The sequence below is a fragment of the Nyctibius grandis genome, chromosome 28 (genome assembly GCF_013368605.1).
Source record: "Nyctibius grandis isolate bNycGra1 chromosome 28, bNycGra1.pri, whole genome shotgun sequence".
Taxonomy (NCBI): Eukaryota; Metazoa; Chordata; class Aves; order Nyctibiiformes; family Nyctibiidae; genus Nyctibius; species Nyctibius grandis.
Genome location: NC_090685.1, coordinates 811,562 through 833,359, shown reverse-complemented (window position 1 = coordinate 833,359; position 21,798 = coordinate 811,562). Strand labels below are relative to the sequence as shown.

Here is a 21,798-nt window from a genome sequence, read left to right as displayed (position 1 = left end):
GAGAGATGTTGGCTGGCGAGGAGGCTCCGGCACCCAGCAGTGCCGATGCAAAGTCTGCTTCATCCCCATCACGCCTCCCAGCAGTGCTGGCCTGGGACTCCTGCCACCTGCCACGGGGTCCAGGGGAGCCTCTCTGCCTCTCTGTGGGTATCGCATGGCAGGTGCGTCAGCTGTGTAACTGGTGCCACCTTGATGGGGCAGAAGGTGGTGCTGGGCTGCGCAGCCATGGGGTGGGAGCGCAGGAGCCCGGAGGCAGAGAGGGTGATGTGGGCTCACAGGCTGTGGAGGGAGCGGGCTCTGGGGGCAGGATGGTTCCCTCCTGGCTGGGCACAAGGGGCAGGATCTTCTGCCCCAGCCAGCCAAGCCTGACCCCTTCTGCTGTACCTCTCCGAGGTGCTTGGGCCCGGTTTTCTCTTGTCTTCACCCAGAGCTGCCCGCTGTCTCCATTCTCACTCGCTCCGTACGACTCTTACCCCATAATGCCCTAGTGTCATCCTGGCCCCTGTCCTACCTGCCCTTTCCCTGTCCCCGGTTCCCTCCTCTTCCCCTCCCCACCTTCCCTTTGCTGTTGCAGTTCCCCCTCGTTCCTCTTCCCCGCTGTACCCGTGCAGGGGCCTGGCACGGGCAGGGTGAGGGTTTCAGACCCGGCTCAGACGCAGGCAGTTGCACTGGCCCTGGGCTCGTGCGGGCCTGGGCAGTCGTGGGGAAGGTGCTGCTGAACCTCACTGCTCTGCTCTCCCCGCACATGTGCCAAGGGCAGTTTTTAAACGGTTCCGTGGGTCCCTGGGACCCCAGCTCCGCTCTTTGCTGGAGGGCTTGGAGGGGGTCGAGGTGCTGTGGGACCCCCGTGGGCCGAGGCAGCCGGTGCCTCGCACAGGTTCAGCAGTCTGGGAGCCCTTCGAGGACCAGGGCAGGAGCCGCTTTGCTTCCCATCTCCTGATGGTGTTTTCCCCTAAGTTCTGAATAAAAGCTGGGAAGTCGAGTCAAATTGGGACTATAAACGAAATTAAACAATTTTAAGTTAAAGGAAACACACCATGAAGGCCCACCCTAACCTTGGCTTTGCCCTCTAATGGGGTCCTGCGGTTGTAAGTGCTCGCTGTCAGCCTTCACGGCTCTCTGGGGAGGTTTTAAACGTTTCTGTTCCCCTGACCTTCTCTTTGCAGTAGTTAGACACGTGGGACAAGACTTTGTGCTCCAGCTGCTGCTGAGGGACTTGCTTTCCTGTATAAAATGTAATTTATAGAAGATTCCTCTGGGAATAACAAAAAAGTACAAATGTTACATAAAAGTGTATTCCGAAAATGTAAAATCCTTACAGTCGTCACCAAAAAAATGCCAGCTGAGAGACAGTGCAAAGGCACAGCTCTAAGGGTGAGAAGCGTACGCGGCGTAGGGAGGCTGCTGGGGTGGTACTGGCAGCGCAGAGATGGGCATCACCTGCCACAACCTGGATGTCGTCGTCTTTACTTCCCCCCTCCTCCAAAATACCCCAGAAACATCAAACCCGTACGGTTAGATGGGCAGGTAAGACGACATGTAGAAGAGGCTGTTCAATGTAAAATGATGTTTTTCTTTAGTTAAAAGAAGTTGTAGTAAGACAAAGGACACATATTCCGGTAATTTAAAAGTAAACCTGGAACAAGGCAGGACTAAAAAGAGTTTTAGGAACCACTTACTAAAGACACGGAGTCTAATAATATTTTTTTTCCAAGTATCTCAGGACTAAAAAGCCTTTCAGAGGAGTCACAGGGTAAATAAGCGATTGAGGTGTCAAGTGAGTGGTCGTGGAAACGGGGCGTTGGCAGAACATGGGTCAGGAGGGCTCCCAACCCCGAGCCATCCCCGATGCCAGATGCATTGGAGAGTTGCCAGTAAATTAAAGGGTTTGATAAAGCCATTTTAGAGCAAAGCGACACAAGCCACCAGGCTTTATGGTATTTACTCCAGAATTGTGAAGGAGCCTGATGAGATGTTGGGAATCGCTGATAAATCGTGTTGGGGCCATCACCCATCAGGGCCACATCCATGGGAGGGGAGGTGTAGCAAATGTGGAATTAAAGGCCAATAGATTTACTTGGGTATTGAGTAAATCGTTAGGAACTATAATAAACACTTTATGAAAATACTACGCTGGTGAATAGTCAGCGTGGCTTTTGTAGGTTGTAGTGAAGTGGGAGTCGGCCTCTTCTCCCAGGCAACCAGCAGTAGGACAAGAGGACACAGCCTCAAGCTTCACCAGGGGAGGGTCAGGTTGGACATTAGGAAGAATTTCTTCTCAGCAAGGGTCATTAGCCATTGGAAGGGGCTGCCCAGGGAGGTGGTGGAGTCACCATCTCTGGAGGGGTTTAAGAAAAGCCTGGACATGGCACTTAGTGCCCTGGTCTAGTTGCCATGGTGGTGTCAGGGCAATGGTTGGACTTGATGATCCCTGAGGTCTCTTCCAACCTGGTTGATTCTGTGATTCTGTGTAGAGCAGAGTTAGTCCTTGCAATCTGGTGGGGATTTTAAAGACAGCCAGATTGCGGGGTGGGATTGGTCTGGCTGGTGCAGTGCTCGTGGGCTCCCAGACAACTGCTGAGGGAGTTTCCCACTGAATGCATTCAGGGAGGTTAAGCCTCGCCCTGATAAGAGGGCTTTCGGTGAATTAGGGACTGGTTAAAGAATAGGAAGCAAAGTACAGGGAAAATGTCTCTGCTTCCATGGTGCAGAGCAGGGGAGAAGGCACCAGCTGACTCCTGCAGTAGTCTGAGGTGCTGGAATGGAAACAGTGTCTGAGGAGTTGGAGAAGAGTCTGAAGATGTGCTAAGTAATGGATGTGGGGTCACCAGCCACGCGCGTGTGTCACTGGGGCTGTCCCTGCTCCTGGAGGAGACTGGGAAGTGCTGGCATAGAGTTTGGCCTCTGCCTGCGGGTTGTCCCAGAGGCGCGTTCAGTGGGTTGGAAAAGGGCAAAGGAACGGAGCAGAAACCCTCCTGATGCTGGGTGGTGCCTCCCTGATGCTGGGTGCTTTCCTGCTGCCGCCCCGTAGCTGGTGGGGTTGGAAGAGCTGCAGAGAAGGGTAAGGGAGGTGGTCTGAGAGCTGGCGTAGCCCGCCTGCGAGGAGGGGGTGAGTTGTCAGCTGTACCTTAGCTAGGCCAAGAGGGCTCTGCAGGGGAAGGATGTGCTGGAGAACAGTGAATGGGACCGAGTGGGTGACAAGGAAATCCTGCTTCATACCCTCACACCTTGAGAACTAGAGGCCACTGAGGAGGCAGCACAATTTAAACAAAATCGGTGGGTTTTTCCTGTACCTGATCAGTCGGTGGTGCTGGGTGCCACCGGGTGCTTTGGCGCCCATGGTTCGTGTCGCTGTTAGCCCCCCGGTCTGGGTGCAGTCCTGCCCTGGAGCTCCAGCAAGCATCCTAGGGCTACGATTTGCCAGGTTTCGGCTCCGGAGGCTGGATGTGTTTCTCCCCGGTGAAGAGAGCCCGAGTGTGGCAGTGTGTCGCTGCTGGCTGTTGCTGCAGACACGGTGGCCAGTAGCTGGGCAAAGCCGTGGGGCAGCCTGATGGCTCGTGGAGACGTGTCTCGGGCCACTCAGCCTGGAGGTGGCTGCTGCAGCAGAGCTGCCTGCGGGGCTGTGTCCCCAGCGGTGGGACACGGGCCCTTCAGCCCCCACCGCTGGGAGGCCGAGGTGGTGGGTCCCTGCAGCACAGGGGCAGCAGCTGCTGCTCCGGCACCGGCTGCTCGGGGACAGTGGGCTCCTGCCTCCTGCGCAGGACTAGCCAGGCTGCTGCGGGCGAGCTGTGAGTGTGCTTTGAAGCCACGCAGGAGCACAGATAACGCTGGCACTGCTTTCTCAGGCTTTTCCTGTTGACGAGAAGCCAGGATAAACTGAACCTCATGGACGGGAAGTGGGAAGAGCCCGTTCCCTGGCTCGCAGCAATGTGCCGAGCTCTGGCTGCACAGTCCTGTGTGGGTGGCAGGAGCTTGCCGTGGACTTGTAGGAGCATGACATGGAGCCTTTTCCCTTCAAGACAAACCAAGCGGCCTTGGGTGCAGAAGGGTTTTTGGGGCTGGCAGTACCTTGCCCGTAGTCGGTGTGGAGGAGCCTGGTTTCCCTGCCCCTCCGTGCTGCTGCCTGTGCAAGCCCTGGCCGTGAGCTGCTGGGTCCCACCGGCTGGTGTTTGGTGGCCCTTTCCTGGCAGGACCTGCGCCAGCAGCTCTGGCCGCTCCAGCTGGAGGCGAGCAGGGCTGACTGGTACCAGCCAGTGCAGGGCTTCCCGGGCCCAGCAGACTGGGACGGCTGGTGCCCACAGGGCATCCCACGGCAAAGCGCTGGCACTGCTGGGTCTGGGGACCCACAGCGCTGCCTGGGACATGTGCTGGGGGGGACAGGTCTATGCTCCCACCGCGATGGGCTTGCCTAGAGGCTGGAGGGGCTGTTGGCAGCCCAGAGGTGCTGCAGGAGGAGCAGAAGGATTGCTTGCGTTTTCACAAACCTCTGTACTCTGCACTGGTGAGGCCGCACCTTGAATCCTGTGTCCAGTTCTGGGCCCCGCACTTCAAGAAAGATGTTGAGGTGTTGGAGCGAGTCCAGAGGAGGGCGACCAAGCTGGTGAAGGGTCTGGAGGGTCTGACCTCCAAGGAAGGGCTGAGGGAGCTGGGGGTGTTTAGCCTGGAGAAGAGGAGGCCCAGAGGTGACCTTATTGCAGTCTACAACTACCTGAAGGGAGGTTGTAGTGAAGTGGGAGTCGGCCTCTTCTCCCAGGCAACCAGCGATAGGACAAGAGGACACAGCCTCAAGCTTGGCCAGGGGAGGTTGAGGTTGGCCATTAGGAAGCATTTCTTCTCAGCAAGGGTCATTAGCCATTGGAAGGGGCTGCCCAGGGAGGTGGTGGAGTCACCATCTCTGGATGTGTTTAAGAAAAGCCTGGCCATGGCACTTAGTGCCCTGGTCTAGTTGACATGTTGGTGTCAGGGCAACGGTTGGACTCGATGATCCCTGAGGTCTCTTCCAACCTGAGTGATTCTGTGATTCTGTGACAGCTCGTTTTTGTTTCCATAAAGCATTCGGCTTTGTGTTGCAGCAGGGCTTGGGGCAGGCTGGGGCACCTTCACCAGCAATCACCGCAATGCCCTTTCCGAGTTCCTCGAGCAGCACAACACAAGCACAAGGCAGACCCCACAAAGCAGGGCACGGTTTGAGGCCTGCTCTCCTGACAGCTTTATCCGCCCGTCTCATGCCTCCGATGACAAGCGGGGCCTGCTGGGGCTCTGCAGCCTGAGCTGGAGCTGTAGGTGCAGGCAGCAGGTGGGGTAGGGGGGCTTTGGACCCGGCTGGTGTGTGGCGGTGGAAATCATGAGCTAGTTTTGGCACTCCCTGCTCCACGCTGGTTTACTGGGAATTGCTGGTGCACCTAACGAGAGGGACCCGCGTCCCCATGCCTGGCCACTGTGGCTCAGCTCCCCCAGGCACAGGCTGTCGGGGACGGAGCTGCTCCAGGCACTCAGCACCGCTCTCCTGGTCCTGTCCTGTGGGTGAGCCAGGGAGCCCCTCTCGGGCAGGGCAAGGGACATCGCCCGCTCTTGGTCGGCACCAGGGCTGCAGTCCCCAGACCTGTTGCTGGTTGGGTGGGCTGCCTGGAAGCGGGCAGCGAGACTCAGGTCTTCAAGCCGTGGCTGGGAAGGAGCAGTTCACCCTCCTGCTGTGCAAGGGTGCTGAGGGTTTGCTTTCCGTCTGGTCTCTGCTCTTGGCTGCTGTTCAGCGCGGAAGCAAGAGGAGATCCAGGCTCTTGGGGGTCTGGGAGCTTTGTAGCTAATCCACTGAATTGGTGCAGCTGATCCCCAGCTTGCGAGATCTGAGGGATGCAAAGGCTGGGACTGATCCTGCTGCGCAGCCCACGGGCTCAGAGGCAGGATCTATAGTGCTGATTTGCACCCGGCCGAGAATAAGTTCCCCTTAATTACCTGGGTACGGTTTGGTGGCTTGTCCGTGTGACGGGCTGGCTGCTCTCTCCCGTCCCAGGCCATGGAGCAGACCGGCTGCAGGGGCCTGGGCAGAGCGCGAGAGGTGGCCACGGGCGTGCAGAGGGGCCTGGGCAGAATGTGGGAGGTGGCCACGGGCGTGCAGAGGGGCCAGGGCAGAGCGCGGGAGGTGGCCATGGGCGTGCAGAGGGGCCTGGGCAGAACGTGGGAGGTGGCCACGTACGTGCAGAGGGGCCAGGGCAGAGCGCGGGAGGTGGCCACGGGCGTGCAGAGGGGCCAGTGCAGCCTGCCCGGCTGATGCAGACGTGCCGGCACCCCCCCCACGGGTGGCTGCAGGGGTGTCGGGGGTCTTTTCCCTTTGCAGCCTGTTTCCTTTAGTGCTTCCATCTAATCCAAGTCACAAATCTGAGCGTACAGAGTGCCCTGAACGGGCTCCAGTCCTTAGCCCATACGATGTAAATATTTCCACTCCCTCCCGCAGCTCTGGGCTATCTGAGGAGCCAGATGGCGCTGGGGGTCCATGGGACAGGGCATTGCTGCTGGAGGTACTGGCACCTCAGCCCCAGGGAACTGACTGGTGAGGGAACCAGCACCCCTGGCGCGGGGCAGCTGTGGGTGCCGGGGCGAGCACTGCTGCCATCCCCGCAGGCGACTCACCAGCCGTCCCACAGCTTCCCTCCGAGGAGGTGCCACCTCCAGGCTGGTGGCACGGGCCTGGCAGGGTTCAGCCCTGTGCCTTGCCTCATGGCACAGCCACCAAACACCTCTCTTTGGGACCGGCTTTCCAGCCCCGGTCACGCTGCTGGGCTTGGTGCCGGTCTGCCGGCCCCAGGCCGGGGTGGCTGCAGCTTCCCTCTGGGCATGGCCGAGGCGTGCGCTACCCGTGGTTGGGGGTGGGAGGTTTGCCATCTCCTGCGAAGGCTGTGGGGTTTGCTCTCCCGCTGCGGGGCTGGAGGAGCAGCTCCGCCTGCCCGGGCTGCCAGGGCAGTGGGCAGCGACCAACCTGGGCGCCCCGCGGGCTCCCAGCAGTACCACGAGGGACTGGTGCTGGCCGTGGCTGCAGCCGCTCTCTGGTGGACCCTGAGTGTGCCGGCAGGGCCAGGCGCTGCCTGTGCCGGGGCGCTGGGGACGGGAACTGCCCGGCAGAGCAGCTGAAGCGCAGCCCGACGTGTGCCTTTCCCTGTCCTTGCTGCTCACAGCTACGCTCTGCCCGGCCGTTCGTGCACCCCGTGCTCTCTTCCCCTCTGGCAGCTGCTGCAAGGGGTGTTCCTGGTCTCCATTACGAGTCGTCACCCGCAGCTCCCATCCTCGGGCTGTCCCCTGCCAGCCCCGCCGGCCTGGGCTGCTCTCGAGGAGCCGGGGTCGCCGCTCACGAGCCTGGGCTCCTTATCGCAGACCCTCCTGCTGCTGCTCGAGCAGAGCCGGGCCTTTCGTGCCGTCTTCTGGTCGGGCCTGCCGCGGCGGAGCGTGCGGGGAGGCACCTGAATTCCCTTCGTGTTCAGTGCTGGGAGGTTCGCAGGAAGAGCAGGAGGAGCTGGGGCAGGACGAGCAGCTCTGCTCTCCTGGGCTGGAGGGAGCCCCGATGCCCTGCAGCTCCTGGGAAAGGTGCCAGTCTAACCCCTCTTCTGCCCCGAGCGGACCTGGGGACCTGCTGCTTTCCAGTTCTGGGCCCTGCACTTCAAGAAAGGTGTTGAGGTGTTGGAGCGAGTGCAGAGGAGGGCGACCAAGCTGGTGAAGGGTCTGGAGAGTCTGACCTCCGAGGAACGGCTGAGGGAGCTGGGGGTGTTTAGCCTGGAGAAGAAGAGGCTCAGAGGTGACCTTATTGCAGTCTACAACTACCTGAAGGGAGGTTGTAGTGGAGTGGGAGTCGGCCTCTTCTCCCAGGCAACTAGTGATAGGACAAGAGGACACAGCCTCAAGCTTGGCCAGGGGAGGTCCAGGTTGGACATTAGGAAGCATTTCTTCTCAGCAAGGGTCATTAGCCATTGGAAGGGGCTGCCCAGGGAGGTGGTGGAGTCACCATCTCTGGAGGTGTTTAAGAAAAGCCTGGACATGGCACTTAGTGCCCTGGTCTAGTTGCCATGGTGGTGTCAGGGCAATGGTTGGACTTGATGATCCATGAGGTCTCTTCCAACCTGACTGATTCTGTGATTCTATGATTCTGTATGCTGAGGGACATGGCTCACGCTGCTCCCCGGTGACGGGAGCCTCGCTGGGGCTGCAGGTCCCCCTCGAGCACCTGCTGTTGCTGTGTGTGGCACTTGCTTCACACGCCGCCTTTCTGTTCTCTCCGCAGCCGCCAAGCTTAAAAGCGCGGAGACGCTCCCCGATGTCGGATGCCTGGGAGTACAAGGCACAGGACCCCTTCGGCAGCAGCAAGGAGCAGGACGAGGTGTCCCACCAGGTGATGGTGACGACCACGGCCAGCCAGTGCCAGTGCCCGGAGGAGGAGCCCAATGGGGCTCCCCAGAAGCGGCAGAGCACCCAGAACGGGATGCAGGACAGTGGGGGTGGGGGCACGGGCGTGAAGAAGAAACGGAAGAAAAAGGATCTGGGAGAGCAGGAAGGGGGAGAAAAAGCAGCTGTGGAGGTGAAACCAAAGAGGAGGAGAGAGCCGAAAGAACCAAAAGAGCCTAAAAAGGCTAAGGAGCCCAAGAAGCCGAAGGAGCCCAAGCAGAGGGAGGTGGCCAAGAAGCCCCGGAAACCTCGGGAACCCAAAGCCCCCAAGGAGCCTAAAGACAAGAAGAGCGGCTCTGAGCCTGCCCCCAGAGCGAGACCCAGGAAGAGCAGGTGGGTGGTGGTGTGACCTTGTCTCTGTGCCTGGTGCGGCCGGGGCTGTGGGCTCGCAGGAGCTGTGGCCGAGAGAGCCGCGCGGGGCCACCACGTTGCAGGGTGCGTGGGCTCCTCGTGCTGGAGGCTGGACGTGCCGGGATGAGCTTCCCGGCCACGCAGAGACAGGACACACGGGTGCCCTTTTGGGGATGAGGCCCTGTGAGACCCCAGATCCAGAAGAGGACCAAAGAGTCTTGTCCCCTCCTTGGCCCGGCCTTGGTGCCGAGTGTCCTGGGGGCAGAGGGACCTCAGGGAGGCGTCTCAGCAGGACAGCGAGGTGCTGTGGGGCAGAGGGCCGCTCATACCTGCTTTGGGGCCTGGGCAGACGGTGTGTGAGTGAGATGAACCTGACCCTGGGCTGTCTGTGCAGGCGAGGGTCCCCGCAGCCCCTTCCCTTGGCTCGGGTTGGGGAGGATGGTGCAGCACGTACCATCCTCTTCCTCTCCCGGGCGGCAGGGCCTGTCCCTGCCGTGCAGCAGGGGAGGCCTGAGGACTCCCTTGTACTGCACAGCCCAACACCATCGCCTCCGGCGGTTCCTCATCCTTTTAATTAACAGGCTGATTGGCCAGAAGCTCGGATTTCCTAGCTCTGATTTCTTTTTAATTGGGGATGTGTGCAGATAGCAGAGCAAGTCTCAACAGCACCAGGGTCATTTGGTTTACTGTCATGGACTGGTGAGAATAAGTGTTTTTGGAGAGTCCTGTACAAAGCAGACCTGTTGATTGGAGCTGGGCCCTCCATGTACTGTGAATAATCCGTAGGATGAATATATTTCTGCTGTAAACGGGATTGGTACAGGAGCCAGCTGGGAATTTTTCAGCAAAACCTTTCTTTGTTAGAAAGCACCAGTTTGATAGAGCTCCTCAAGGGTCACCAGAAATGGGCGTCCCAGGGTCTGTGGGATCTGCCCACCTCCCTCCTGCCGTGGCCACCCGCAGGACATGTGTGCAGGGCCAGGACTGAGCCCAGGGACTTCCACAGCCCTGCTCCTTCGGTGCTGCTGCCAGCCGGATCCTGGAGAGGCCAGGGCTGTGGAGCCGGCGCCGGGGCGGCCGTTGGTGCCATTGACGTGGGCTGGTGGTGAACAGAAGGTGTGGGGCAGCCAAGCGCCTCCACCAGGCTCGGGGGGAGCTCAGCAGGGCCAGAGCTGGGCACCATGTCCCTGGCGGGTCCCTGAGCTGTGCAGTGCTGTCACTTCTGGTCTTCCTCGAGCCTGGGGCTCTGCACACGAGGAAGCCAAGCCCCTGCGTCGTCATGGGCCGGAGCAGGTGGGGATGGACAGATCAAGCAGACAGTGCTGGGGGGTGAGGGAAGGGCTCCTCAAGGCCCTGAGGAGGGCTGCAGCGGCAGGGCTGGAGGTGGAGAGGGGCTGCAGGCAAGGAAGGGAAGGGTGAAGCCCGTGTAAAGGCAGCACTGGGCACCGAGGACGATCCTGGGATGAGGGGTGCAGCTGGCAGCTTTTCCTAGTGACACCTCTGCTCCACCAGTAAGAAACTGCCATACGGGCAGTTCACAGACGTCCACCCCCGCGGTGGGACCTTTGGGACCCAGAACCTGAGGGAAGAGCAGATCGTGGGGGCTTGGGCTCCTGGAGGCACTCATGGCTCTTGTCCAGGAGCCTTTTACCACCCTGGCAGGTCCTTGGCTGCCAGCAGTGCCTTCACAGGGCACTGAAAGCAGCCTGTGCCAGTGCGACCTGCTGTGGGTAGCTGGTGGGCAGGGCACTGTGCTGGACATGGGGTTGTGGGGGGTACCCCCAGCTGCAGAGCTGGGGTCCCTGTTCCCTCCTGCAAAGGCACGGCAGGATCTGAGGGTGCCAGGAGGGGGCTGAAGGGGGATCCACTTGCTGTGCTGGGGGCCAGCACACGGAGCCCTGGTTAAGGGGCCACTTCATGCAACAAAGACCAATTAATATAACTCCATAACACAAGCAGCCAGAAAAAAAACGTGTGTGGGAGTCTGGGAGTGCCACAAGGCTCTGTGCTTCCCCAGTGCCCTGTCCCAGCGGGGCCTGAGCCCGCGGCGCTTCCTCCCACTCGCCTGCACCCTCCAGCAGCACCCGGGCCCAGCCCCTGGGTCCTCCCTGCAGCCTCCCCAGCCCCTCGTCAAGCCTCTTCTCGGGCTGTTGCTGGGCCTCTGTGTCAGCCACCAGCAAAGCCACCCACGGGAGGCACGGCCGCTGGGTGAGGCACCCACGGGTGCCAGGGTGGGAGCTCTGCAGGGAACGGGGCTGTGTGTCCCCCCGTGCCCGCTGCAGGGGTGGGCTGGGCGCAGCGGGGTGAGCTCTGTGCGCGTGGAGTGATCACTGGGAGGCCTCTAAGTGGCAGATAATTTCTTCTAAATTATTTCTAATCACAGCCAACTACAGGTTCATGAAGAAGCAGTTGTTAGTTGTGACTCACAAATCAATACCTCGGTGGAGGCCGCGCTCACGGGGCATTCCCAGGGCCTCTGATGGCGGCGCGGGTGCGCGGCCAGGGCACTTCTGGCCTCAACGGCAGATGTTTGGCTGCTGGGCTTTTGCCAGTCCCAGGCAAGCAGGGATTTTTCTGATGAAACGGGGATAAAACCTCGACAGAGCTTTGAAACAAACTGTTCTCTGCCGCTGGGCGGGTCTGGGATGTGGAGGGGATGGGTGGCGGGGAAGGGGATGGTGCTCAGCCTGGGGCCAGGCACCAGCTCTCTGAAACCTTTCCCTTAACCGTGTCCCTTGCAGAGGGTAAGGACGGATGGGCACGTTAGGAGCAGTTATTTCGTGCCCTGGTGCTTCCTGGGCACGTTCCCTTGCTGGGCTGCGGCTCCACAGGGTTTATGTTTGCAGGAAGGTGGTGGGTTCACCGGGAGTAGGGCCTGAATCCCCTCCGTGACTTGAGCCCAGGGAACAGTTCCCTGGTGGCACGGAGCCTCCTGGCCAGCCCGTGGAGGTGGCGGTGGCCGCCGTGGTGGGACATTGCACTGGTGGGAGTCTGGGACCTGCTCCCAGCTTCTGGCCCAGGAGGAGGCTCGGTGCTGTGGCTCAGGGAAGACAAACCACGAGCTGGAGCAGCTTCTGCTCCGGTGCTGGTGTGAAGGTTTACCGGGGTCTGGCAGGGCTCTGTGGCACACGCGGGAGGTGGCCGGCAGGATGGCCGGTGCTCCTCAGACTGGGCTAGAGGTGTGTCTCCGGGGTGCCAGGACACGGGATGCCTCTGGAGCTGCTGAACTGCTCCCTGACTTTCGTTGGTGGGGGACGTGTTTGTGAGTGCTCTGCTCGCAGCAGGCACCTCGCTGCTCTGGCCTGCTGGGGCTGGCGCTGGGGACATCCTCCTTGCGCCCGCGCTGGGCAGAGGTCCCTGTCTCAGTCAGAGGCTGCCATGCTCTGGTGCAGGACCTGCCTTCACTGTGGAGGCTTCATGGTCCGAGGAAGGGGCCCCCCTGCCCAGAGGGGAGCGGCTGGCCTGGATCCTCCTGGCTCATCGCCACTATCCAGAGCGTCCTGACCTCACGTGTCGGGGCTCCTGAAGCTGAAGGAGCAGTGAGGGCTGGCCATGAGCTGAACCCCGTCTCCTGTAGCCCCTGTGGGGCTGTTCCCCTGGGTGGTGGGAGCTGCCAACCCCTTTCTGCCCCACACCAGGCCGGGGCAGGTGGACCTTTTCATCCCAGTGTACTGGAATCAGATGGAGAAACACTTGATGGTGATTAATGAGCATCACCAGCTGGGGTTCCCCAATGCTGCGGGAGGCCCCAGGAGCCTTGAGCTGCCTCTGGGTGATCCAGTGGGAGCAGAGCCCTGCGTGGGTGCCTGCTGGCTCTCCCCTGGGGTCCCTAGGACAAGATCTAACTGTCAGTCTGTCTTGGCAGCAAGGACACCCCTGTGGAGAAGAAGAAGAAAGGGAAGAGGAAAAATGAGATACAAGTGGACAGTTCAGATTTGGATCAGGATCTCCTGAGCCCATCTGTGCAGAGCCCAGAGGAGTCTGCGGAGTCGGCCGACAGCCAGGTATGTCCCCTCGGCTGGCTGCCAGCGGGGGAAATCCTGCCTGCCTCTGAGCGGGGGAAGAGTGGGCCCTGGGGTGCAGCGATCACAGAGCGCTTTCAGCAGTGGGGCTGGTAGACCCCGGCCCTGGAGGGGAGCCGGTGGCCACACTGCTTAAAGTCAGCTGGTGGCCCTGAGCGGGGTGCACACTGCTGCCCTGGGTGCTGCATGTGCCTCTGCTCCATGGCTCCTGGCAGCTCCCTTTCCCAGCACGGTGCGGGGAGGCAGGTCGGCCCCGCAGGGCTGCGGAGCTGTGCGTGTCTCTGCAGGGCTCCTCTGCTTTGGGTCTTGGGGGCTGGTGGGGCAGTGGGGGTCAGGCACCGATGGAGACCTCAGCACTGCAGTGATGGGATTACCTCAAAGGGCTGCCTGTTCTTCCCACCACCACCATCCCACCAGGGCAGGGGGTGGGCTGGAGATCAGGCAGCCCTGGGGCTTTCTCTCCTCTGCTCAAGCAAGGAGGAGGTCCTTGGTCTACCCACCTCCCCCATGACTGCCTTTTTCATCCCATACACAGAAACGCCGCTCAGGACGGCAAGTGAAGAGGAGGAAGTACAACGAGGACCTGGATTTCAAGGTGGTGGATGATGATGGAGAGACAATAGCCGTGCTGGGAGCTGGGCGAACCTCCGCGCTCTCCGCCTCTACTCTGGCGTGGCAGGCAGAGGTAGGGCTGGATGTGGGACTGGGGTGACGGGGCCTCCTGTGGGGTGTCTCAAGGGTGGCAGTGCCGAGGTTCAAGAAAGTGGGGGATCCCAGCACAAGGATGGGGTGCGAGTGTGCTGTCTGGGAGGGTGCGTGCTGGCTTTGCAGGGCCTGTGAGTGCACAAAGCGATGGGCAAGGGGCATGCAGGTCCAACCACCCCCTCCTGCTTGGAGACTAAGGCCTCTGGAACATGTCGTGTGGCTGGACATGTCCCTGAAGGCATGACACACCCATTGCCCAGGCCCGCCTTTGGCTCGTGTCTCTGCAGCTCCTGTCCATGAGGTTAGTCTGTTATTTTGGCTCTGCCAGCTGGGCGCTTTGTAGGTGCCAGGTCATCATTTTCTGCCCACATTGCTGCTCTCCATCAGTGCCTCAGAGCGTAGAGGTGCCCGGCCTGATGCCAGCCAAGCTGATCTGCCGGGAGCCATGGCAGGGGTCTGGGCAGCGTGGCAGGGGTCTGGGCAGCGTGGCAGGGGTCTGGGCAGCGTGGCAGGGATCTGGGCAGCGTGGCAGGGGTCTGGGCAGCGTGGCAGGGGTCTGGGCAGCGTGGCAGGGGTCTGGGCAGCTGTCACTGGTTTGGGCCTCGCTGCCCTGAATCCTCTGCCCACTGGTTCAGCGCTGGGCCCTGGTGGGTGCTGGCAGCTCCTTCCTGCTGGTCTGCGTGTTGGATCCTGCAGCTCATTCCCTCTCTCTGGTCGCTAACAAAGCTGCCAGATATTAATAATGGTCACTAATTGTTTTCATAGTGTTCCTGGGTCCCTCTCTAGTCCCCCCTTCACAAGGCTTTGGTGTGGGTATTAGTCAGCTCTGCTGCTGAGACCCAGCCCGGTACTCCCTTGCCACCCACGGGAGGTGCTGCCTTGGCTGCTGCGCGGAGCTGTCCCCGCTGGGCTCTGGGCACTGATCTCTCCAAGTGAGATTTTCAAAGCAGCAGGTGGGAATGGGTTGCCTTTGGCATGTGTCCATGCTGCCACCCTGCTCTCCTCTTAGTCCTGGACTTCCACCTCCATTCCTCCTGCTCCAGATGAATTATTTAGGCTGGTGTCTGATGGCAGCCGGGCGCTCTGCTGGGCGGCTGCTCTGGGCTCCTGCCCACAGGCTTGGCCCGGCCTGGCCGTGGCTGCTCCCAGGGCTGGGACTGACCCAGCAGGGCAAGGTGGGAGTGCTGCAGCCTCAGGGCTGCTCTCCCCATGGCCTGGCCTCGCAGCTTTCCCCCTGGATCCTGGCCACGTTCCTCAGCAGCTCCCCGGGGTGGTGCAGGGCTCCTCCGGCAGCCCGCAGGACCTGTGTAAGCCGGCTGGGCTGCGGGTCAGCGTGGGGGCTCCCGGCCACGGGGCGCTGGAGGTGGCTGCGATGGCAGCGCTGTGCCCCTGGCCACGTTCACACGAACCCTTTGTGGCCAGGGTCATGCTGGAGCCCAGCAGCACTGGGGTGGCTGCCTGGGCGGGGGGAAGCGGGCACGCACAGTGGCTGCAGCGAGAGCATCTCCGCATGCTGCTCTCGGCCATGCTGCCCTGGCAGGGGCAGAGCTCCCCACGTAGGGCAGGAATCCCGCCCGGTCCACAGGGCTGCAGCTGAGGGGCCCAGACAGAGCTGCTGTTACCCTGCTCGCTGCGTTGGGGTGCTGGGCCCAGCACCCTGCCCACGCCGCAGAGGGGTGCTGAGGCAGCACATTGGCCAAGGGCTGGGGCACGGGGGGGTTGCTGCAGCCCTGGGCACCGCCTTGGCTTTCCCAGCCCCTTTTGGGTGAGTGGTGTGGGATGCCGCGGCTGTCTGTCCCTCCCCAGCTTGCCCCGTGCCTTTCTTGGAGGGTCTTTCTAGTCTGCAGAGGGACGTCTCAGGGCTGGTTTGCCTTGGACCAGACTCTGCCTCCATCTGAAGGAGATGAGCAGAGTCCTCCTCCTTTCTGCCCTGCCCTTTGCTCTTCCTCCTGCTGCCGTACCATCTCCCAGCCAGGGCAGAACTGGTATTTCTAATGTTTTCGCTGCCTGTCCTCTCCCTTTTACCTTCCCGTGCCTCTCCTGCTGCAGCACAGACAGGCACTAGCACTCTCTTGTCCCTCGACGTTCGGTGGGGCAGGTTCTGCCCCGCACGCGGCAGGAGAGCCTCGGCCTCTCCCCTTGCCCTGTGCCTGCTGTCTCGGGGCTGGAAGCAGGACAGCGTTAGGGCCACCTCCAGCGAAGTTTGTGTGCATGAGGGAGCAGGGCAGGAGCCTGCGGGTGGCCAGCGGAAGGTCTCTGGGCCTCGTGGGGGGATCTCCTCATGGCAGAGTCGGGGCCTGCGGAGGGAGGGAGGCTGCGTGGACAGCGGTGGGGCTGAGGTGCTGTTGCCCGTGTCCTGTGGCCGTGGGCAGGTGGCAGCGATGGAGGATGCCTGTGGCAGGGCCTGACAGCCCTGCGCCGTGCTCTGCTGGGGCCCTTGGGGCCATCCAGCACTACGGGGCTGTATAAATGCCAAGGCAAGTCAGGGATCTGGCGTGGAGAGTGGCTGGAGCAGGAGATGTGCACGTTTTGGCCTATTTGAGGCCCCTTGACCCCCCGCCTTGAGTCTCGGGGCAGAAGCACTCAAGCTCCCTCCTCATTTCTGGGAGACTTGCCACCCTCTCTGGCTGCCCTGGTCTGGCTGGAAGGACCCGCACAGCTCAGCACGACAGTGCGATGGCCTTGCTGGCCCAGGGAGCACAAGCAGAGGGCGAGTGTAGCTGGGCTGGCAGCACCTGCACCCTCGCACCCAGCAAGGGTGGGCTGGGAGGGAGCAAGGAGCCGTTCTGTGCTGGGAGGGTGCCCGGGGCCAAGCCGTGCCATGAGCTGGGAAAACAGCGCTCTGCTCTCCTGTCCCCAGGAGCCTCCCGAGGATGATGCCAATATCATTGAGAAGATCCTTGCCTCCAGGATGGTGCAGAAGGAGGTGAGTGGCAAAGATGTCACTGGGGCTGGAGGTCCCTGGGCAGAGGAGAGATGGGGCCTGGCTGCCTTGTGCAGCAGGGACATGAGAAGTAGCAGCAGTCGGTGCTGCCGTGCCGTTCCTTGCCCTCACTCTTTGCAGGGTGCTGCTGGGGTACGCCCGGACTGGCACCCTTCTGAGTTGAGGATCAATGCGGTGCCTCTCTAGCCCTGGGCACCAGAAAGCCTCTGGAGAGGAGTCAGGCCTGGGCTGATGCCCAGGATGCATTGGAGTTCCCCGTGCTCAAGGGTGGTCTCGCACCACGTTCCCCAGGGCCACTGAGCCTCGGGGCAGGCAGCACGCCGAGGGCCTGGCTGTCCGTGCCGTCCGTGGGGCTCAGCCTGCCTGGAGCCTGTGGCCGGGCAGGGGATGCCTCTCTGCGCCCAGGCCGTAGAGGGTGCCCCCCAGCTTCTGCACAGGCGCTGGCTGCCGCTAACTCTCCTTCTCCTGGTTTCAGGCTCATCCCGGAGGCCTGGCGTTTGAGATGGAGGAGTTCTACGTCAAGTACAGGAACTTGTACGTGCAGCGTTGTGCTCTGTACGGCGGCAGCGGGCCCTGTGCATGCAGGAGTGAGGGCTGTGCGCTCCAACCCTGTCCCAGCCCCAGCCCCAGCACCCCTGTCTCACTGCCCTGTCCTCCTGAGCAGGAAAGCTGCTGCAGCCGCAGTGCTCAGGCTTGGCCTGGACCTGGGCCGCGGCTTCCTCCAGTTTGGGCCTTCACATGGCGAGGCACAGGCTGGGTGTCCTCTGGGTCGTGGAGATCCCCGCTGGCCTGCGTGCTGGGTGGGATGGGGCCTAAAGGCCTCTTTGGTCACGTTTTGTTGATTTTTTTCCCTCTGCAGCTCCTACCTCCACTGTAAGTGGGCGACTCTGGAGGAGCTGGAGAAGGACCCCAGGATCTCCCAGAAGATAAAGCGCTTCCGGAACAAGCAGGCTCAGATGAAACATATTTTCACAGAGGTGAGAGCTGAGCACAGCAAGCATCTGTGCCCGACCCCGGCACACCTGGGCCCGGTGCGGCAGCTGGGCAGGCCAGGAGCTGAGCGCTGCCTCTGGCACCCCCCTGTCCAGGCGAGACCAGCTCCAGGGCCAAAACCCAGGCTGGGAGCGGGCAGGCAGGGCTCTGCCGTAGCTCCATGATCCCAGTGCTGCCCAGCGCCCTCCCTGTGCCCCCTCGCTCACACGGGGGCAATGCCCAGGCAGCAGTGTGGCACCTCCGGCTTCCAGGCTGGTTTGAACCAGGGCACAGCACAAGAGGGTGAGCGGGTGGGGATGGTGGTGCCAAGGGGCCATGACAGTGCCCTGAACACCCGCGGAGTCACTGGCAGAGGTGTGGGCAGAGTGACAAATGCCGCTTGCCAGGCACTGCCAACCCTGGAAGCATTGCTCAGGCAGCGTGCGGTGCAGGAGATGCTTTCATGGTGGAGCAGAGATGCCACGGGAGAGAGGGAGCTATAAATACTTGGGCTTAGGGAAGCTCCTGCCTGCTCCGCTCTGTAAGCAGATTAATCTTGCTTAATTTGAAAGGTGTTCTGGAATTTACCTCGCTGCTCCGGAGATAGTTGTTGGATCTCCTCAAACTGCCCCTTACAAGTGTCAATCAGGCCAGGAGGCTGTGAAAACTTCTCCATGGACAGGGTTGGGAAGCTGGGGACGTGTGTCACATTTCTCACTCCCAAGTCTGTTTGGGGTCTTTTCCAGGATGCAAAGAAAAAGCAGGTGTTGGAACGCACTGGATTTAGTGAGGAGCAAATGCTCTTTCCTGTGACTAACTGGGGCTTGGGGGGAACACAGAACCCTGTTTTCAGTCCTTCCCAAGCCCTCGGCAACGTGTCTCGCTGAGGCCCACTCTAAAGGCCGCTCCTCCCCAGGGGTTCCTGGCAGGAGGGTGAGCCTTTGTCTCTTGAGCGGTTGCTGCTGGTGACTGCTGAGCTGAAGGTGGGGAGAGAGGCAGAGGCAGAGAACACGGCGTCATCCCTTGCAGAGGAGTCGAGCTCATCGGGTGCTCCGTGTGGCTCCGTGCTGTGGCAGGCACAGCTCTGGATGCTGCACGTAAGCTGGAGCAGACAGCTCAGGGCTCTGTACCCTGGGGCCAGATGGGCTGGAGAGGCCGTTCCTGCCTCCCAGCAAGGGCAGTGCGGAGCCTGCGGCCACTCTGAAGCGAGAGCTCTGCCTTCCGCAGGGCTCCTGCGTCCTCCCTGCCCAGAGACAGATGTCACGTACCTGCGTCCAGGGCGCTTGGTGTGCTGTGCACAGCTAGCAGCGTCCTGGGGACAGATGTCCCGCAGCTGTGTACTCGTGCCAGCCATCTGTTTAACCCTGGAACCACCTTGAACTTACCTCTCTTTTTACTCTTTGCAGCCTGATGAGGATTTGTTCAATCCCGACTACGTGGAGGTAGATCGAATTCTGGAGGTGGCTCACACGAAGGACCCTGACACCGGGGAGGTGAGTGGCTGCATCGCTTGCTTGCCCCACGGAGGGAGGGAGAAAGGCTTGGCAGGAGGCCAGGCCCACGACGTGCATCACATGTCATCTCTGAGCACCCTGAGGGCCTTCCCAGCCCTGTCCCAGGGGACCCCTGAGGGACACCAAGCCCTGCGCTCTCCCTGAGCCTGTCTCTCGGTGCTGCAGGAGGTGACTCACTACCTGGTGAAGTGGTGCTCGCTGCCCTACGAGGAGAGCACCTGGGAGCTGGAGGAGGATGTCGACCCAGGGAAGATTAAAGAGTTTGAAGCCCTCCAAATCCCTCCAGAAATCAAGCACATGGTAACGTACCCAGAGGTAACGTACCCGGCTGCCAGCTCGCTGCCCTGGGCAGGCAGGGACTGTGTCTTGCCAAGGTCCAGCAGTGCTGACCTTTGTGGCTCTGCTGCTGCAGTGCAAGCCCCATATCCTCCCCCCTGGATGGGTTAGTTAGCGGGGTCCGAGGGGGGGATGCAGAGGCCAAGACCTTGCTGCGGGTCAGCTGTCAGTGACTGCTCTGGAGCGCTGTCCTGATGCGCAGCCCCAGAAGCAGGGTCTGGCCTCGCTGAGCGTTAGCCTCTTCCTCTCCACGGACCTTGCTCCCGCTCTCTCCTCCCAGGAGCGCCCAGCATCTGAGTCCTGGCAGAAACTGGAGAAGTCCCGGGAGTATAAGAACAGCAACCAGCTGCGGGAGTATCAGCTGGAGGGGATGAACTGGCTGCTCTTTAACTGGTACAACAGGTGAGACGGGGCTGGAGCCCTGTGCTCCCCCGAGGAGTCCTGCTGGCAGCAGGGCCCTGGTGTGTGCAGTCAGGGAGCAGCAGAGCTGACAAACAGGGGCCTGACAGAGCAGCGCTGAGACCTTCCAGTGCTGGAGCTTGAGGCCGCTGCCAGAAAAATTGTTTATTTCAGCTTTGCAACTGAGTCTTTAGGAATGTTTCTCCCTGGTAAATGCTGATGAGTCTTGGAGACAGTGGGGCTTAGCTTTGGGTCTAACATACAACTGAATTTTGGTACTGGCTGGGCTACTGGTGCCCCATTGCTGTGGCAGGAGTGCAGGAATAGGCATGTTCTCAGCTGCAGCAGGCCATCAGGTGCATCTTTCACTAGCTTGTGTGCACCCAAAGGACAGCAGCTTTCACACTAACTTTGAGTCCATCATCTTGCAAGAAGTCGGGTGGTCTGGCTTACCCAGACTGTACCAGTGTCCCGCCACCCTCCACGCTGCAGGGTCAGAGAGGTGTGGGTGGAGGTGATGTGCCTGACACTCCATCGAGGAGTTGGCGACCGGGTGGTTCCTGCTCAAAAGCCACGTTCACCTGCCCCTGTTCATCCCTGCAGGAAGAACTGCATCCTGGCTGATGAGATGGGGCTGGGGAAGACAATCCAGTCAATCACCTTCCTCTCAGAAATATTCCTGATGGGCATCCATGGCCCCTTCCTCATCATCGCACCTCTCTCCACCATCACCAACTGGGAGAGGGAGTTCCGCACCTGGACGGAGATGAACGCCATCGTGTACCACGGCAGCCAGATCAGCCGGCAGATGATCCAGCAGTACGAGATGGTGTACAGGGACGCACAGGTGAGTGACACACACAGCACTCCCAGGATGCGTCCCCCGGCCCTGGCTTCCTTTACTTGGGAGGCACTGAGCTGCGTGTGGAGCTTGTGGTTCATCTGGAGAGGGGAGGGTGATCTTTTAAGACCCCTTTGTTGGCGTGGGCTCAGGGTATGCTGTGTATGAGTGAAGAACAGGCCCAAGTCATGCAGAAAGGGGAAGATGCAGCAGAGCCCTAGCCACAGTTCTTGTCCAGACCTGTTTGTCTGCCCTGAAGCAGTGTGTCTGGTTTGGAGAGACGCAGCCTGCGGCCAGTGAGGGGGCTTGCAGGAACCTGCCCGCTGCTTGAGAGAGATGAGTCTGGGGAAATCCCAGCTAGGAGCCAGATGGTGACATTGGTATGTGGACAGGATGTCTGACAGTGTCCTGCCGCTCTGCAGGAGTCAAGCGCTGCCTTTGGTTTATGTCTCCCTAGGGTAACCCTCTCCCTGGGCTCTTCAAGTTCCAGGTGGTTATCACCACCTTTGAGATGATCCTTGCCGACTGCCCGGAGCTGAAGAAGATCCAGTGGCGCTGCGTGGTCATTGACGAGGCACATCGCCTGAAGAACAGGAACTGCAAACTCCTGGAGGGGCTGAAACTCATGGCCCTGGTGAGCATGTCCTGCCCAGGTTCACATGAGAATGGCCATGAGGGCTGTGCCTAGCAGTCAGATGGCACTGCCAGCTGCTCAGGCCCAGTGCCAGGGCTGAGAGCTCCCTGTCAGAGGGAAAACCATCCAGGAGCCATCAGGTCGCTGAAGCAGTGCCAGTGCCAGGGGGCCCTTTGATGGATGAGGCACTGGTGCCCTGCAGCCATCACAAACTCCTTTCTGCTGAAGTGGAACGTTAACCCACAGCAGGCCAAGTCCCCCTGTGCCTTCCCCTCCGTGTGCCCTCCCTGGCAGGGCCCTGCCTGGCCTCGCAGCCCGGCTGAGGCTGCTGCAGCACGCGGAGGCAGCTGCTGACCAGCCGTGCGCAGCACCCTCCGGCCATGGTGTGCCGGGTACCCTGCGGTGAGCAGGGCTGCAGTGTTCAAGCTGGTTCCGTACTGCTCTGCAAACACGGGACCAGTTCGTGCCAGGGATGGGGGTGCAGAACTGTGTGTGGTGAAAAAGGGATCAATGAGCTGCCCTGAGAAATGCATTTAGCTGTAGAGTCCCAGCCCCAGGAAAGGCAGCGCTGCTGTTGGATGGACCGAGGGCCATCAGGCCTACTGGATTTCTCAGCCCTACCCAGCTTCCATCACACTCACCTGTAGCTGGGC

The 21,798-nt window shown here is 60.9% G+C and overlaps 1 protein-coding gene across 2 annotated transcripts in view; it reads left to right on the top strand.

The window, feature by feature from the left end:
- CHD6 (chromodomain helicase DNA binding protein 6) overlaps positions 1-21,798 on the top strand; it is a 92,149-nt gene that overhangs the window by 36,892 nt on the left and 33,459 nt on the right. The window contains exons 2-12 of one of the 2 annotated variants that reach the window (XM_068419552.1): positions 8,267-8,760; positions 12,644-12,782; positions 13,336-13,485; positions 16,366-16,431; positions 16,925-16,983; positions 17,309-17,426; positions 18,828-18,914; positions 19,101-19,235; positions 19,552-19,673; positions 20,274-20,517; positions 20,969-21,145. In XM_068419552.1, coding sequence (XP_068275653.1) covers positions 8,300-8,760; positions 12,644-12,782; positions 13,336-13,485; positions 16,366-16,431; positions 16,925-16,983; positions 17,309-17,426; positions 18,828-18,914; positions 19,101-19,235; positions 19,552-19,673; positions 20,274-20,517; positions 20,969-21,145 — 1,758 coding nt within the window. In that variant the 5' untranslated portion in view covers positions 8,267-8,299. Of the gene's footprint in view, positions 1-8,266; positions 8,761-12,643; positions 12,783-13,335; positions 13,486-16,365; positions 16,432-16,924; positions 16,984-17,308; positions 17,427-18,827; positions 18,915-19,100; positions 19,251-19,551; positions 19,674-20,273; positions 20,518-20,968; positions 21,146-21,798 lie in introns of both variants that reach the window. The other variant, XM_068419551.1, reaches the window with a different exon arrangement.